Source organism: Pan troglodytes, chromosome 2 (genome assembly GCF_028858775.2).
Source record: "Pan troglodytes isolate AG18354 chromosome 2, NHGRI_mPanTro3-v2.0_pri, whole genome shotgun sequence".
Classification (NCBI taxonomy): Eukaryota; Metazoa; Chordata; class Mammalia; order Primates; family Hominidae; genus Pan; species Pan troglodytes.
In genome coordinates, this window is record NC_086015.1 from 178,069,308 (window position 1) to 178,087,445 (window position 18,138).

Consider the following 18,138-nt stretch of genomic DNA (forward strand, 5'->3'; position numbering starts at 1 on the left):
ACCTAACAACTCCCCAAGAACATTATTAGAACTGATAAAAAAATTCATTCAAGTTGCAGGATAAAAAATCAATATACATTTTCATTTTGTTCACAATGATGAACAATGTTAAAAAGAAATAAAAAAGTAATACCATTTACAATAGCCACACATAAAGGTAAATACCTAGGAATTAACCAAAGAATTAAAGGATCTGTATAATTAAAATTATAAAACACTGATGAAGGAAATAGAAGAGGACACCACAAAATGGAAAAGTGTTCCTTATCCATGGATTAGAAGAATCAATATTGTTAAAGTGTCCATACTACCAAAGCACTTTACAGATTCAATGTGATCCCTATCAAAATACCAATGACATTCTTCACAGAAATAGACAAAACAATCCTAAAATTTATATGGTTTATATGAAACTACAAAAGACTCAGAATAGCCAAAGCTCTCTTAAGCAAAAATAACAAAACTGGACGAATCACATTCCCGACTTCATATTACGATACAGAACTATAGTAACCAAAGCAGCATGGAATTGGCATAAAAACAGACACATAGACCAATGGAACACAATAGAGAACCTAGAAACAAATCCACACAACCACAATGAACTCATATTTGATAAGTTTCCAAAAGCATACACTGGGGTAAAGACAGTCTCTTCAATAAATGGTGCTGAGAAACTGGGATATCCATATGCAAACAAATGAAACTGTGTCTCACCATATACAAAAATAAAATTGAAATGGATTAAAGACTTTAAGACTTTAAACTATGAAAACTACTACAAGAAAACATTGCGGAGCTCTCCAGGATATTGATCTGGGGAAAGACTTTTTGAGCAATACCCCAGAAGCACAGACAACCAAAGCAAACATGGACAAATTGAATCATGTCAAGTTAAAAAGCTTCTACACAGCAAATGATACAGTCAACTAAGTGAAGAGACAACCCATAGAATGGGAGAATATATTTACAAATTACCCCTCTGACAAGGGATTAATAGCCAGATTATATAAGGAGCTCAAACAACTCTATAGGAAAAAAAATAAAATAATCTTATCAAAAAGTGGGCAAAATATTTGAATAGATATTTTTCAAAAGACAACATACAAATGGCAAACCGGTATTAAAAAAAGTGCTAACATCATTGATCATTAGAGAGGTGAAAATCAAAACTAGAGATATCATTTCACCTCAGTTAAAATGGATTATATCCAAAAGACAGGCAATAACAAATGCTGGCAAGGATGTGGAGAAACAGGAACCCTTGTACATTATTGGTGGGAATATAAATTAGTACAATCACTATGGAGAACAGTTTGGAGGTTCCTCAGAAAACTAGAAATATAGTTACCGTATGATCTGGCAGTCTCACTGCTGGGTATATACCCGAAATAAAGGAAATCAGTGTATGAAAGATATATCTGCACTCCTATAATTGTCACAGCATTACATACAATAGTTAGGAGCGACCTAAGTGTCCATCAACAGATGATTGGATAAAGAAAATGTGGAGTCCTATTCAGCCATAAAAAAAGAATGAGATCTTATCATTTGCAATAACATGGGCAGAATTGGAGATTATTTTGTTAAGTGAAATAATCCAGGTACAGAAAGTCAAATATCACATGTTCTCACTTCTTTGTGTGACCTAAAAATCATAATAATTGTACTCACGATATAGAGAGAAGGATGGTTACCAGAGATTGGGAAGGGTAGAGAGGGGTTAGGAGGAGGGTAGATAGATAATGCGATAATAATAGAGAAATAATAATAAATAAATTAAATTAATAATAAATAGAATGAATAAGACTGACTATTTGATAGCACAACAGGGTGACTATAGTCAATAATAACTTAATGGTATGTTTTAAAATAATGTGAAGAATATAATTCGATTGTTTGTAACTCAAAGGATAAATGCTTGAGGAGATGGACATGCTATTCTCCATGATGTACTTATTTCCAATTGCATGCTTGTATTAAGTACATATCAGGTACTGCATAAATTTATACATCTACTATGTACTCACAGTAATTTAAGAAATAAATAAAAATAAAAAATTATATAATGTTGTATGAAAAAAGACAGTCACTAAAGTATTCATAGAGCCATAGATTATATAATTTCATTTATGTGACCTTCAATAATTAGATAAAACTAAACTGTATTTTTTGGAAATAAATCCTGGATGGTAAAATTCTAAAAGAAAAGCAAGGAAAGTATCTTTGTGGAGGAAGAAGTAGTGATTAAGAGAGCACAGAGGATGGGCTTCCCCGGTACTGACAATGTTGTACTTCTTGACTTGAGTAGTAGTTGCATGGGTGTTCACTTGTCATTAATCATTCAGCCGAACATGTTTATTTTGTGCACTTTTCTGTGTAGATATTATATTTTACAATTACGGAGTTTTTAAAAGGAGACTCTTTATTGGCAAGGAAACATATTCCTGAAGTATCATGAAGTGAAAAAAGTTTACAAAAAAGATGCAAACTAGAACCTCAGCGAACATTAAAACTACAAAGACATTACATACAAAGTGCAAGAACTAAACTAGGATGCTATTATTAACTAAATTATATGCTATTATTATCACTATTAATAAAAATCTTTTAAAATTTTTATTAGAGAAGACATGAAAGAGAAATGAGTAATATATAGAAAGAGAAAGGATAAGAGATAATTATTTGCATATGATACAGTTTAAGTGTTTGGCCCCACCCAAATCTCACGTTGAAACATAATCCCCAGTGTTATAGGTAGGGCCTGGTGAGGGGTGATTGGATCATGGGGGCCAATGTCTCATGAATGGTTTAAAGTCCTCCCCTTGGTGGTGTCCTCCAGGTAGTAAGTTCTCTTGAGATCTGTTTGCTTAAAAGTGTGTGGCACCTCCACAGTCTCTCTCTTGCTTCTGCTCTGGCAAGGTGATGTGTCTGCTTCCCCTTTGCCTTCTGCCATAATGTAAGTTTCCTGAGGCCCCCCTCCAGAAGCTGAGCAGATACTAGCATCGTGATTCCTGTACAGCCTGCATAACCGTGAGCCAATTCCACCTCTTTGCTTTATAAATTACCCAGCCATGGATATTTCTTTATAGCAATGCAAGAATGGCCTAACACAATATAATATAATTTTTCCTGGGAAAGAATTTCCAGTGTTTTTTTCTATGAATTCCAAGGGCATATGCCAGAAAAGAACAATAAAATCAGCAAAATGCAAAATTTACAACCATTTCTACATTTCTGAAAGTCCTGACAGTAAAAAAAAAGTTCTATTCCAAAAAGCAACAAAAAAGCTAACAATTTCAAAATAACTGTTAGCAAGATAAGTGTAGGTTCTTTAAATAAAAATTTAAAAAACTCTTATTTTATATATTAATTTCAACCAAATTTCAGTCAATATTTGTTTAGAAGTTTGGCAAAACAAAAACAAAACAAAACACAAATATTAAAGAAAAAATTAAGGGAAAAGATATTGAGGAGAGAACCAGTTCTACCAGATATTACACCATTTACAAAGCACCAATAATTAAAATATTAGGTAATTGGCACAAGAATAGTGAAAACATTAGAATTTTATAAACTATCACAATTAGCTTTTATTATAGATAAAATGGACAAGTTAGAATCACAAAATTGGGTAGATATACTAGAAATGCAATCTCAATTTATGTTTTTACCAAAATAAATTCAGATTTATTAAGGGGTTAAGTATACTTTTAATCAATAACAAATAAAATCTTAAATAAAAATAAAACAGCATGTTTGCCTGTCAAATTAGCAAATAAAAACAATAGAGTATACTGGTGGTAGTTAGGATAAATGAAATAGGTACATGTTTCTATGTGAATGTAAATTCATACAATTATTTTGAAAGACTGTTTTGCAATATAGATAAAAATCCTTAAAATTCTATGTCAATATTGATCAGAAACTTCTGATAACCTAACAAAAAATTCTAATTCATAAATAAGCTTTTATATGAAAGATAGCATTATTTACATACCATAAAATTATTTGTAATATAATCTAAACATTTTATACCTTATTTTCTCATATAAGTTAAACCTCAGAAAAAAAAACGTAAAAATAACTAAATTTTAACAGAGAGTACATCTGTGATAGAATAACTGGCTATTAAAAAATTATCTAACATTGTATGCATGTATTTTTTAATGATAAAAATATGCCTTTTTTAAAAGCAGAAAAATGTTCACTAAAACCATTGTAAAAGTAAAATACATATCAGTAAGCTTCTTTAGAGTTCCTTCCCCTATACTTTGTCATGACTCTTTAACCTAAATTTATCACTTAATTACTCATTGAAAATATAATTTTGCAAAAATCGATCTATAATCAATTTGTAGACAGAGGGTTGAAGACAAAGACACTTGAATATTTGGATGTTTTCAGTTGGAATCAGTGTGTCCAACTGTATGATAAAATTAAACCAATTTGACCGTTTTATTTATTTAAATCTATGATTCCATGCTTGTCACATGTCTAGGGGTTAAAAGTGTCAGTTGTGAAAATGTGATTCATTAACATATGTTTGAGAGAGTGTTGATGGTGTTTGGACTTACCAATGATGTGGCAAGGAATAATTTTAACATGTATCAAGGAATGTAGTTTTAGCTGATATAATTCTACGGGGAATTTATCAACCATTTCCAAAATATTTGTGTGATTGATTATCTGAGATATAGATGGAGCTTGTGAGAAGTACATGAGCCCTGTCTCTATGGGCAATGGAAGAACGTGGGTAGGAGGCCTAATACCCTCCTAACCAAAAGATACGAAGGTAATTAGCATTAAGTAGGCTTTAGGATATTGTAAGCTTCATTAGGGGCTGGGCTTCTAGTAATCTTTCATCAAATACAGGGCTTCAGGTAAATGTCTTTGAAAACATAGCTTTAATGTGAAGCCAAATGGGATCACCTTTTCTCAGTCCAGTTTTAGGCCTCAAGATCTTCTTGTAAAGATAAGCTGAGTTTTTTTTCAGTAAACCTTGAATAGTCAGCCCTTTATCTAGCCAGCTGCAAAATCCAAGGACTTGCTGCCACATGCCATTTCCAGTCAGGTCAGAAAGAAAGAATACTGGAGGTTATGGATGGTGAGTGGGTGATTTGGTGTACTTAGATCTGTAACTACAATTGCTGGAATGGGCCAATGATCATGAGCACTAATTTGAATGCAGGCAAGTCTAAGAGAAAAATACATTTTTGCACATATATGCATGGGCTTTATGTTGTGATTTATGTATGGCCCCAGGATTAGCTTCCTTACAGAAGAACAAGAGACTGTAAATGTTCTCTCAAATGATCCTCTATTTTGGAAAAGGTGTGGCTATCTGAGAAGAGAATGATGCAATTTGTCTCTAAAACAGTGCCCCTCAAACTATAATATATACACGACTTACGTGGGAATCTCGTTTAAATGCAGATCCTGATTGAGGTGGTCTGATGCAGGGCATGATCTACTGCCCAGGTGTTGCTGATGCTGCTAGTTTGTGGACCACTCTTTGTGTAGCATAAGTCTAAGAGAAATAGCTAAACTCTTTTGTCCCATCTTTATCATATCTTTTGATATTATATAGCAAAACAGATACATCCAATAACCTATGTCTGTCTTTTTGACCATATACTTAAACTCATTGACCCTCTATTTATAAATTTCTAAAACAGGTGATAACTCTTGCCTTGTGTTATAGAACAGGTTAGAAATAATGTATGTAAAGTACCTATTATAGAACAGATTCTGGCTCATTGTAAATCTCTTCTCCACCCAGTAGTGACTATTAATGTAATTATTACATAAAAGAAAGGGGGGTGGGGTTTAACTAAAATAAGTTGCAACTAATCATTTGAATTCAGACTCTAAAATAACTCAAAAAGACAATCTCGTGATTAAAGATGTACATGAAAGAATATGAGAACCAAAAAAGTAAACATAATCTAGGTTCTATTAATAGAGGTTAAATATCTATATTAAGGGAGATACTGCAGAGACATCTGGAATTTTCAAGGAGATATTATGAACTCAAAAGTTATTTATCTATTGAAACTTGTTACTGAATAATAACAAGTTGGACTTGGAAATACTGTGGTCAACTCCAAGGTTATTATTTTTATTCTGGTATGCTGATGGATAAAGTATACTCAAGGAGGGCGGCACTGATGGTAGTTTTTCCAAAGGCATTATCTGAGATATAGATGGAGCTTCTGAGAAATACATGCTTGGGAAATGTTTGAAAGAGATTAGCACATATTCTCCCAGAAACAAGAAGATTGGACAGAAATTGAGCGCTTAGGCTGAGGAACCATGTGAAAGGAATAAATAAATAGTCTTACCTTTATCATACTCCTGGGGCAAAACTGATACTGGCAAAAATTATATGTTGACAGTTGTATTCTTAATATAAGAAGCTATTTCTAATTTCTCAAGTTTCCCCCCCCCAAATAGCCACTATATTCATAAGGTAACTGTTGTTTTAATAGAATGTAAAAGCAAATGCCTTTATGCCATCCCTGCAGGAATTTAGACCAGACTTATGGTAAAACTGAAGAGTTGAGCTAAGATCTTCAACTCTAAGTTCCAGTATTTGAATACATTAGATATTAGCCAAGAAATACTACTTAATTGTTTTTATAGGCACCAACAGAAATGATTTTATAGTAATAAGAAGACTCAATAATCTGTGGTGTTTTAAAGTGTTCAAAATGCTTGTATGCACATTACCTCACTTAACATTTTAGAAATTTATTAATTTGCTAGTGTTTTAGCTTACTCTGCCCTTATAATGAAGGCTTGGAATGGAGAAGGGCCTGGAAATGGGTGATAGGTTAGTGAACCAATGGTGTTTGTCAATCCCACCTTTTACTCACTAGTCTTTACTGAGTCATTCTAAAGGTTTTGACTTAATAGATACAACTCCTTTTCTTTGTATCTATCTTTTAGTAGTAGTATTTGTAAAAATTAAGTTACATAATTACAATATTAAATTTAACTAGCATATGAATGTTTTGAGAATAAATACAATTGATTTTGACAAGCATGCAATTCACTGGTAAAAACAAAAATCATGGGTATTATTCCAAAATCACTACTAGCTGGAAGGATGCAGTGTTCCCTGGATATTGTTGAATATATTTGCACGGAAAGTTTTCAGGTAATGAGATTAAGTAGTGACTGATTAAGAAAATTAAACCTTTTTCACAGTCATTTTTATCATCATCATCATCACCTATAAATGTACTTTTTTATAAATATGTTTTGGTGTGTGTCCTAAAATCCTTTCTGGCTCTGCAAAGGATATTCTTCACAGGGCCAGAAAGGAATATCTATATCTATATCTATATCTGTATCTATTTGAGTTTATAGATATATATCTATATCTCTGAGTTTATAGATGTACAGAGATATATAGTTATATAGATATGGTTATATGTAGTTAAACATCTTTAATTTAAACCAGTCTCCTAGAGTAATGCAACATAGACAATCCACCTTATTTGGGATCAGTAAGGGGCCAATCTGTGTCTTATTCATCTTAGTGTTGCCAAGAGCCAAAATCTGGACTCAGTAAAGGTTTGCGTTGAATAATTATGATAATGTTAAAGTGTTAGAATGTTACATTGTGTGATATGTTACCAACTTATTAAGAATCTGAGTTTATTCTGATGAATTAGATGTTTATACGTTCTGTATATCTGCCAATGAAGTAGTTAAATCACCTTTATTTATCAGATGGAAAGTGCCTTGAAAGTTTGGCATTCTACGATTTGGCATAGTCTATGAAGCAAGTAAACACCAAAATCAACACATTTCCTGTGTAATCAAAAGTTCCTGTACATTACTAGCAATTCTAAATTGTTTTGCTAATTGCACAGAAAGTCTACTAATGCCCAAAACATCAAGAACATACTAACAATCTAATAAATAATAGTAAAAGTAATAGATTGTAAATACTTAAGTGGGAGAAAATTTTGCATGCTTTCCCTGCTAGAGACCAGAAAACATAAGTTTCATATCCTTTTACAAATGAAAGAGCATCCTACTTCTGTTTATGTTAACAGCTGGAGCTACCATTAATTTTATTTTGTTGTTCTCATACTCTTTATAGCTTGAGGCAATAATTCACTCAACTTGTGAAATAGTTACATCACCAATTTTGATGCTCGGTATGTTTTCATGCGTATTTGGTGAATTTCTTTTAAATTATTAAGCATTTTTTTCTGCATTATGTGGGATACAGGTAGTTTCAGTATTAAATAATCTAAATTCAGTGTAAGTCATAAACATAGCATTAAAACTTTTTTGATCTTTCTTATGGGATTGCTGTATTGTTATTTTTAAAGCTGTCACATAATTAGTAATTCTATAGCAGTTTTCTTATTCTAGAATGACAGAGTTTAGAAGTAGTCCACTGGTAAAATTTTTATATATTTAAAAATATAAATCGTAATGATCAGTATTTCAAATTTGCTACATTGTCTTTAATTCTGGCTTTACCATAAAGCTATCTAATTTTTTCACATTCTAATGATTTATTAATATATAGCTGACAAGATCGAAACCTATTCAATGATTACGCCTGTGTTGTATCATTTAACTTAGTATTTAAATGCTCATTGTTCTGAGCTGCAGCACAAGCAATCAATCATATATTGCTTAATTTGGAATAGAATTTGTTGAGGGATGTCACTTTTCTGGCTATCCCCGCCTCTAAAATAGTTACAATTAAGAATTTTATAAAGTTGATCATAAGTTTCACAATTCATGTATTTTCAGTAGCATATTCGTAAAGTTAAATTGGCATCAGTCTGGTGAAATGGCAGCATGCATTAAACTGTATTTGTGGATAAGTCTTTTTCATAAGACACAGAAAACTATAAGCATTAGGGCAAGTAAAACTTTAAAAATAAAAACATGTAACTCAAATATGTAATTCTGTAATTCTTGCTTCATTCTTTTATTTCTTCCGTTTAACAAAGCAAAACATTTTATCTCAGTCTGCCACATTCTAATCTTTTATTTTACTGACACTGTTTTGTGGGAGAGTATAAGAAGTTGATTAATATACCTGAGACAGACAGGATAAATCTCTATTGTGGTATCTGATATAGAAGGGGCAACCGACTTCTGAGAGAGACCATCTAAGGAAATGTGTTTTCTGGATCTGAGACATCAAAATTATCTGGGGTTTTATTACAAAGTAAGAAATCTATGCCCATCACTCAAGATTTGATTTAGTACGACTGAGTTGCACCTGGATATTAATCTTTGTTTACACACAGGTAATGTTAAGCATGCTAAAGTTTTGAAAAACACTGATACATTATTTCTTCATTTTTTTTCTCGATTCTTTATCATATTGAATACCTAGAAATCAGCATTACCCTCATTCACAGTTTAATACTACAATATAACCATGAAGTGCATTTCTGTATATTGTACAAAACAAACTGTTCAGGACATTGTACATTATATTTCTCAATGATCTTTACATGCCAATTCATATAAAACATTCTTTTAGAACTATAATAGAAACAAGAAGATTTCTTGAAATAATGAATCTTTTTAATGTAAGAAGAAACATGCAATCAGCATCTTCATCTCTTTTTGCTTTGACAGTACGGAACTGTGGTAGGCAACCTCTAATATCCCTGCTTCTTGGTTACATACCCTTTTGGAATGCCCCTCCCTTGAGTATCAGTTGGATTACTACTTGCCTCTGACTAATAGAATACAGAATGATTGATTGAATGTCACTTCTGAGATTAAGTTTTGAAAAGACTGTGACTTTCATCATGGGTGATCTCTCTCACTTGTTCCAAGGGAAGTCAAGTGTATGTTGTAAAGTACCCTCTGGATAGGCCTACATGGCAAGGATTTGAAGAAAGCCTCTGGTTAGCAGCTAGTAAGGAACTGAGATGCCGTTTCCAATGGCCTGCAAAGAACTGAATCTTGCCAACAAGCATGTGAGTGGGCTTAGAAGCAGAATCAAACTCAGTCATGCTTCATATAAGACCACAGCTTCCAACAATTCCCCAACTGCAACTTCATGAGAAACCTTGATCCAGAAGCTCCCAGCTATACCAACCCCCAGTTTCTAACCAACAGAAAATGTGAAATAACTTGTTTGATGTTTTAAGTTGTGAAGTTTTAGAATAATTTGTTATGTAGCAATAGATAACAATACAGAAACCAAGAGCTTCATTAATCACCTCACCTCAGATTCTCATATCAAAATTTTTCTTATGTGATCACTAATCTTTCTTCTTATATAATTTTATTTATCACAGGTGAGTTTTATATTAAATTACTTCAAATCCTTTTTAAAAATCAGATGGTTATTAATAGTAAAAAATTTCACAGATAACTCATAACTCTTTGTGCCTAGTAAATCAGGCCTCCCCTAGACCATCTTTGTCATTTAATCCAAATTGAAATTGCAAACTCACTTATATTTGATCTGATAATTAATCAAACTCTTTCTCAGCAGAATTACCTTTCTAGTACTTAGATCAAAATCATTGCATCACAGAATACTAGCACTGGAATGTATCTTAAATATTCTGGAGATCAGCCTTTTTGTTTTATGGATGAGTAATCTTAGGTCTAAAAAAAGAAGAAGAATAAAAAAAAGATACAGCAAATTACCCAAGATGGAGCTGTTGCTTGAACTGAGATCTGATGACTCTTTTCCAGTGCTCATTTGATTCCTTGATCATAAATTTACTGGGTGGTAGAAGATGCTAAGAAGTGTTTTGAGAGATGGGTGATACGTAGCCCAGGTCTTGAACGTTTTCATGTATAAATTCCAAAATGGGATAGTTCATTTGTACTAATATTTCAAAACTGCTATCAAATTTCTCATGGCTCTGTATACTATAGAGGAATGTTACAAAAAACATTGAGATTAGAGAAAAACCACGTCCCTAAAAGGTAAACTTATCTGTGACTATTTCTTACTACTAAATAACATTTTATCGAATCCCTAGTGTCTTCCTTTTCTATGATGACATCACAAAGTTGTTGTACTACCAGTGTTCAAAAGCAAAACATTGGTGGTGTTCATTAGTAACATAATTCGGATTGTGTTGTGGATCTATTGTATATAGACGGGAGTTTGGCTTATTTCTAAGTGAACAAACAAAATGAAGATTAAGACAGAGGCACTAAAGTTCCCTGCCTAAAGAGCCAGGTCTTTAATAGTTGACTAGGTGCAAGACTCAGAATTAACTATTTCATGTCAGTGTTATTATGAATGAAGATTTAACAACATAATGTGTACTTTAGAAAGTATCAGTTGCTTTCCAGCATTAAGTAACATATTTCTTATTTATATCAATTATCTCTTTTCGAAAGAGAGAAGTTGGTTTTTTTTTTTTTTTTGGCCTGAGATAAAATAATTTCCTTTATCTCCCACTTAATTTTACAAGTGCTGACTAGCTCTTGCTAGTTTTATGTAATTGCATGGAAAGTTCTGGAATACCTCTCTGGTTGCACTTGGTGGTGAAGTTATTACACAAATAAATGCCAGGAAGTCAGTTATTTGCTTTCCTATTACTATGCACTGTTGGAGGCATTACTATCGTCTCTTGTTTAAATAAATTTCACCATGTCTTCACACCCCCAGGCCTAAATTAAATCAAAGTAGTTTTAGAGCTCAAGGACAGAATAAGTCACTATGGGAAAGTGGGACAAAGGAAATCAAGCACGCCAGATGGAAAGTTCAGACTGGCCAGTATCTTTAAAATGTCAGTGCTGTATAAAAAGGCTTTATAAGCCATCAGTCAACGATGGCTCTAGAAACAGGCCAGTGGCTACAGAAATTAGGCTTTTTTCACTAAGCCTTGAAAATTTATTTCAAAGTGGGTTGAATTTTAGGTCATTTGTGCGGGTATATCTAATGAACAGAAAAACAAAGTGATGGAGAAGGAATTTCTAATAAGATCTTAGTATTCATTAGAAATATAACCTCTTGCTTTCATAATTAATAGGATCTGAAGTTAATTTAATAAAAATTTGACTTATTTACTAAAACAGGCAAGATTTGAACCTGGCTTTATTAAGTTTTTATTTTAGTTTACATGTTTATTTCAAACAAGATTAAAAATTAAGAATTAAAAATTGATGTTTGTCTGGATTTTTACAACCAATTATTAGATCTATGGCAGGTATCCAGCCATTTAAAAATAACAGTGTAAAGCAAAGCCTCTAATTTTAAAGAAGAAAAGGAATCTGAAAGAGGGATGGCTATAGCAACCTTGATGATAAAGGAAAATTTGTGCTGAAAAGCCTGCAGTAAACAGATTTTCTTAGACTTAAGGCGTGTCCTTAGTTTATCATACTCAAAAAAAAAAAAGGTCTCCTTAGTTGTGTAGCTATTTCATCTTAACTGAATTCACAGTAGCTAAAATATGCATGTAACAGTATTAGCTAAATTTATAGGCCAGGCACGGTGGCTCACACCTGTAATCCCAGGAGTTTGGGAGACCCAGGCAGGCGGATCACCTCACCTGAGGTCAGGAGTTCAAGACCAGCCTGGCTAACATGGTGATACCCCGTCTCTACTAAAAATACAAAAATTATCCTGGCATGGTGGCGGGTGCCTGTAATCCCAGCTACTTGGGAGGCTGAGACAAGAGAATTTCTTGAATCCTGGGAGACAGAGGTCGCCATGAGCCAAGACAGTGCCATTGCACTCCAGCCTGGGCAACAAGAGCAAAATCCCATCTCAAAAAACAATTATAGAGCACTCTATACACACCAGACACTTGTGCAAACTCATGATCATATATTTAACTGTTAAAATAGTCCTTTGAGGTAGGTACTAGTAATGAGGAAATCATGCTAAACAATCTGTATTAATAAATCCCTGCTTTATATCATTATCCCTACTCCAAGATTTCTAATATTGTTGAAACATTCAAAATATGGATTGTGTGGTGGGTTAGTGCACAGACTGTGGGGTTACCTACTTGGTTTCAAATACTGGCTCTGTCACTTTCTAGCTATGGCACTTTAGATAATTTGATGTCTTCCTACTTTTGAGTTTCTTCATGTATAAAATGAACTCTAAAAGGACTATTCTGAGGATTAAATGAGATAGAAGCTGTAAAACTATCTGTAACAAAACCTAGCACATAGTATGAATGTCATAATTGTCAGCTGTTTTTATTATTTCGATTTCCTTTAGGATTCCCAGGCAAGAAATGCACAATTGTAACATTTGTAACATTTGGTTAATATATTTAACTACACAATTTAAGTATTAGAAGATATTTTTAAAAATATACATTTTCTGCCTTCAAGTGTCATATAATTCAAAGAGATTATAAAGAATCACATATGCAATGTATCATATTTGCAATGCTTTATGCATTACTGTAGCACAAATAAAATAGAATTTTATCTAAATTGTGCTAATCAGAAATTTTAATCAGAATGTAGTTGATTTTTTAGAGATTGGTTTTAAGAATAACTTTATTTTAATAGTTTATATACATATATATATATAACATAGAGATGGTCAGAAGGTTAGAAAACAAAAAAGTGTGAAGACTAAAGTAAACATTACCCATAAATTAGCAACCCAGATTTTTCAAAAATTACTAATATTTTGGCATGCTACCTTAAAGTCTTTGTGTGTGTGTATAACTATATATTTTAAAATAACTGCATCACTTTTTACATAGAAATTTGTTATCCTTTTTTCCACTCAACATTATTTAATAAAAATTTTCCAGTTTATTAAATGTGGGTCAGATGAGTTAGCTAAGGAAAAGAGAATAGTACTCCTTGACTTTGGGGGTGGGAACTGAGGAATAAGCAGTAAACATAAGAAAATAGTGAGTTTTATTTAGTGAATGGTGAGGTAATTTATTTGGCTTTAAAATAGCAGGAAAGGTAGGAGTTAATTTTACATATGCAGGTAGGAGTTAATATCCAGTCCTGCAGTCCAGGCAGGATGACGCTCTGTGGAATAGTGGGACGAGCAGTGGGGAGTGAGGGGCCTCAGTACACACCATATTAGTCATATTCAACACTTCAACAATATCAAGTTTGTTAATTAATGGCCACTTCACCTGTGACATGTGCCTTGACCCTCCTCTTCCCTTGTTTCTTCATCTTTAAAATGTGACATCTGAAATATGGGCCCCAAATTAATAATGTACCATTTTAGGCCAAAGCTATCCCATGACTATTGCCTAGAACGGGAGAGGTGAACAGAAGAGGTAGGGGCTGTGAATGCTTTCGCAAAACTGACAAGCAGGGCGAAAGGGAAACTCTGGAATATGAGCTTCCAGGCTGCACTTGCATCTTGTTTATCTCACGGTTCTCAAGGGCCACCACCTTACCTGGCACAACGAATGTGCCTGAGGAATGCTTGATGCACTAAACCACAAATCAGTGCAATGGAATTGCCATCCCCCAAAAGTCATTTTTTAAGATAAGAACGTATTTTCTGAAGTGGATTCTGATAGCTATTAGTTTTGGTGGTCTGGAGTATGCTTTTACTCTTTCTCCCTGATACTGGCAGTAGAACACATTGGTCCACAGGTTTGGATATGAGACTGGGTTCTTGCTAATTGTATCGCTTGCTTCATTTTGACATAGTGACTGATTCATAAGGGTAGGACAGTCAATCAAATATATTTGTAGAATTAAATGTGGAAGAAGAAAAAATATTTGTGCATTTGGTTAAAATATCAAGGACTGGATTTACCCTCTTTCCAGAAACAAGTAAAAACTGTATACAGCATTTGAAGCAATGGCACTCGACATTGGCATGAGGCAGTGGATGGAAGTGATTGCTAGAAGATGGATAATGAAAGAGGTGACTGGTAAGAGTGCCCCAGTGCACTGCCTGCGACAAATTGCAAGCTGGGTTTAGGGAGGGGCAATATAGGCAGAGCAAGACTTCTCCCAGCATTGAGAAGGAGCTGGGAGTTTGGGAAAGCCCAAAGGTCACAAGAGTTTACATTCATTTTTATTGCTAAGCTACTTCAATTTGGGTTTCAGTCATTTTTAATGAAAGGAGCCCTAGTACACCTTATATTCCTGTCCGTTTCCCTTGTTCCTGAGTTCCTTTTCTAAACTGGTAATATCTCAGACATTGCTGAAGTCACGTGCCAACATCTGACAAGTGCCCTTTACGATGTAGCCTCAAGTATGTAAGCGGCAAGAACCACAGCCTTTAGAGCGATTTTGGAATTAAGTTGTTAAAATGTGTTTTTAACTTAGTACTTACTGAAATATCCATTCTCCTGCAGACAGGCTTACAGCTATCTTCCACTAGGGCTGGAAATTGACTTTTTAACCACTGACACTTGACAGGATGTTTATTTTCCCATTATAACAGTTGCCAATTGTCCACCAATTTCTCTTCTCACAGAAATAAAGAAGGTCAGCTGTGATGAACTATACTCTCTGTAGCCTCTCTCTGACAATTTCTTTATACCTATATTTGATATTGGTAGTTCTCTCATTTTCCATAAAAGAAAAAAAGAAATGAAGACAATCAGTGCAGAATGCTGTCATTGGGGGTGGGGCAGCAACAAGATATATGTGTTTGCATGCTATTCTCAACCTGACTACTAAAGTCATCACCTAAGGAAGATGGAATGTCAACATGGATCCATGTTTTAAATTTTTTTTTTCTTTGAAAAAGCTCTGCAACTTCAGCATAAAGTGTAACCTTGCAGTTGCTGAGGTAACTGTTTTTTTCCCCCTCCTTAGGAATAGCAGAACAAATTAGGGGAAGAAAACATTTGTAAATCGTCAGTACATGGACACCCTAAGGCTGCAATAGCTAAATGTTTCATTGGAATCCTAGGTAACGAAAATGTGGTCAGCTAAAAGGTGTTTCTGTTATCAATCTGATTTGTTTCTTGAGCAATTTAACGTACATGGATAAAGTCATATTTACCCCTCCTTTTCTAGCTTTCGCAGCCTTTTTCCCCTGATTAATTTATGCAACTTAATGGCTTTCAATGTTCCTAAGAATGAAGCACAGGATGGAAAATTTCTAGATAGAATAAAATAAGACAAGGTTAATTGTTGGCAATGGTCTGTTTCATGATCAGCACAAATTTAGAATTATATATTGATATTTTCCTGTTGCTGTAATTCCCTGGGGCTTCTCTGTATTGTGGCATCATTAATCTCTCATCATTTTGCTGGCAGAATTATTTATGAAAATATTTGGAATTCGATACTAATGATTTGAACATGATAAACTAGTCATTATGTTTGCTTTCAAAGTACCCTAATGTATTTCTACATTAAAAGACATTGATAATATCTATATTTCATGGTTTCTAAAATACACACATTTCCACATTTTAATATCCCTGAAATAAAGATGAATTTTCCAAGTGACAGTACCTCAAAATTGCCATTGGGCATATTTTCACATTTTAAGGTGTCCTGCAATACATATTATAATTAATGACAGACTGGATGAAATATAGTATTATGACTTATTGGTACGAAAAATGTTTTGGTAGAACTTTCCCTATAAATTATTTTCGACTTGTCTTACCAACTAGTAAGACAAGTTTGAAGGGTTCACATAATTGCTAAACCCTTCTTTAATGAAACCATGTCTCAGCTGTCATGGCAGTGTTGTCACCTGCAAGTATTCTAGTGGCTTATTTAGGTGTCACAGGTTCATCCCTCACTATTTTACTTTGCAAACAGGGCTTCAAGACAGATGGTTCACTCTGACTACACTGTGAAGGAAAAACCATGTTTACTATTAATTTGTCTTTTGTTGCTGCTGCCTCAGTCTTGTGCCTGAGTGTCTGATTAATGAGTAACATGCATTCACAAGATACCTGGACTACTATAGAGGCTCTAGGTTGTGGCAGTGGGCTTTGGGGGCAGTTGCCTCCACCTCAGGCTACTCATTAGTGGTGTCACCAGGCAAATCAGTTTACCGCTCTCAAACTTGCAATCTCCTCTGGAAAAAAAGGGATAAATAATTATTTTACCAATTTGGTTATTGCTGGCAAATTAAACCAAATGAAGTACTATATTGCGCTGTAATGGGCACTCAATAAATATTTTATCCTTTCTGTTCTTTCTCTATATCTGCTGATCAAGTTAATTTTTTGGTACCAAATTAATGAAAAATCATTTTGTGTATTGAAAATTTTAAATTATCGTTACTATTCTTAATATGTCCCAATACAATAAAAATATAATTAGAAAAAGTTAGTCTTATCTAATGGGGTGGTTTGAAGAACTGAAGGAGTTGATTTATGAGTCCCAGCCTAAGAAAAACAAAATTCTAGAATTAGTTTTAAATATAATTTTATAATCTCTATAAGCAGGAGATTATGTATTTCATTTCCAAGGTACACCTTTTTGGTTTTATATATATATATTCCTTTTCTTTTCTTTTTTTTTTTTTAATTAGAGATGGAGTCTCACTCTGTTACCCAGGCTGGAGTGTGGTGGTGTGATCTCGGCTCACTGCAACCTCTGCCTCCAGTGTTCAAGTGATTCTCCTGCCTCAGCCTCCCGAGTAGTTGGGATTACAGGCACCCACCACCACACCGGGCTAATTTTTGTATTTTTAGTGGAGAGAGGGTTTCACCATGTTGGCCAGGCTGGTCTCAAACTTTTGACCTCTGGTGATCCACCCGCCTCTGCCTCCCAAAGTGCTAGGATTACAGGTGTGAGCCACCACGCCTGGCCTGGCTTTATATTTTATTGCAATTAAAAATCACATTAGATAATGAATATTTAGTATCATATGGGGTACAGAGGGTATGGACTTGGGAAGTCGATAGATCTGAATCTGTAAGTTTGAATTTCTCTAGTTTTAGATTTTGAGTAAATTACTTATTTGAGCCCCATTTTCCTATAAGTAAAGTTAGACTAATGCTACTGTCATGGTAAGAATAAAAGGCAATAATGGATATCAAATATCAGACATAATCTATCAGAACAGGTAGTAAATAAATGTACATTTTCTCAATAATCACAGACATTTATTTAGAAAGGAAAATTTTCAAATATAGGTATAATTCATTATAATAAACCTCAAAAGACATTTTAATGCAATTTTATTAAAGATTAATTTATTGGAAGATCAATATCTGCAGTCAGAAGGAGTTTGGAGACAAA

The 18,138-nt window shown here is 33.7% G+C and overlaps 1 protein-coding gene across 9 annotated transcripts in view; it reads left to right on the forward strand.

The window, feature by feature from the left end:
* Nucleotides 1-18,138, forward strand: part of NAALADL2 (N-acetylated alpha-linked acidic dipeptidase like 2) — a 1,368,615-nt gene that overhangs the window by 457,300 nt on the left and 893,177 nt on the right. For 2 of the 9 annotated variants that reach the window (XM_063807334.1, XM_063807341.1), the window contains exon 2: nucleotides 14,740-14,846. The exons of 6 other annotated variants lie outside the window; for them this stretch is intronic. In XM_063807334.1, coding sequence (XP_063663404.1) covers nucleotides 14,774-14,846 — 73 coding nt within the window. In that variant the 5' untranslated portion in view covers nucleotides 14,740-14,773. Of the gene's footprint in view, nucleotides 1-14,688; nucleotides 14,847-18,138 lie in introns of those variants that run through there. One more of the 9 variants, XM_063807335.1, reaches the window with a different exon arrangement.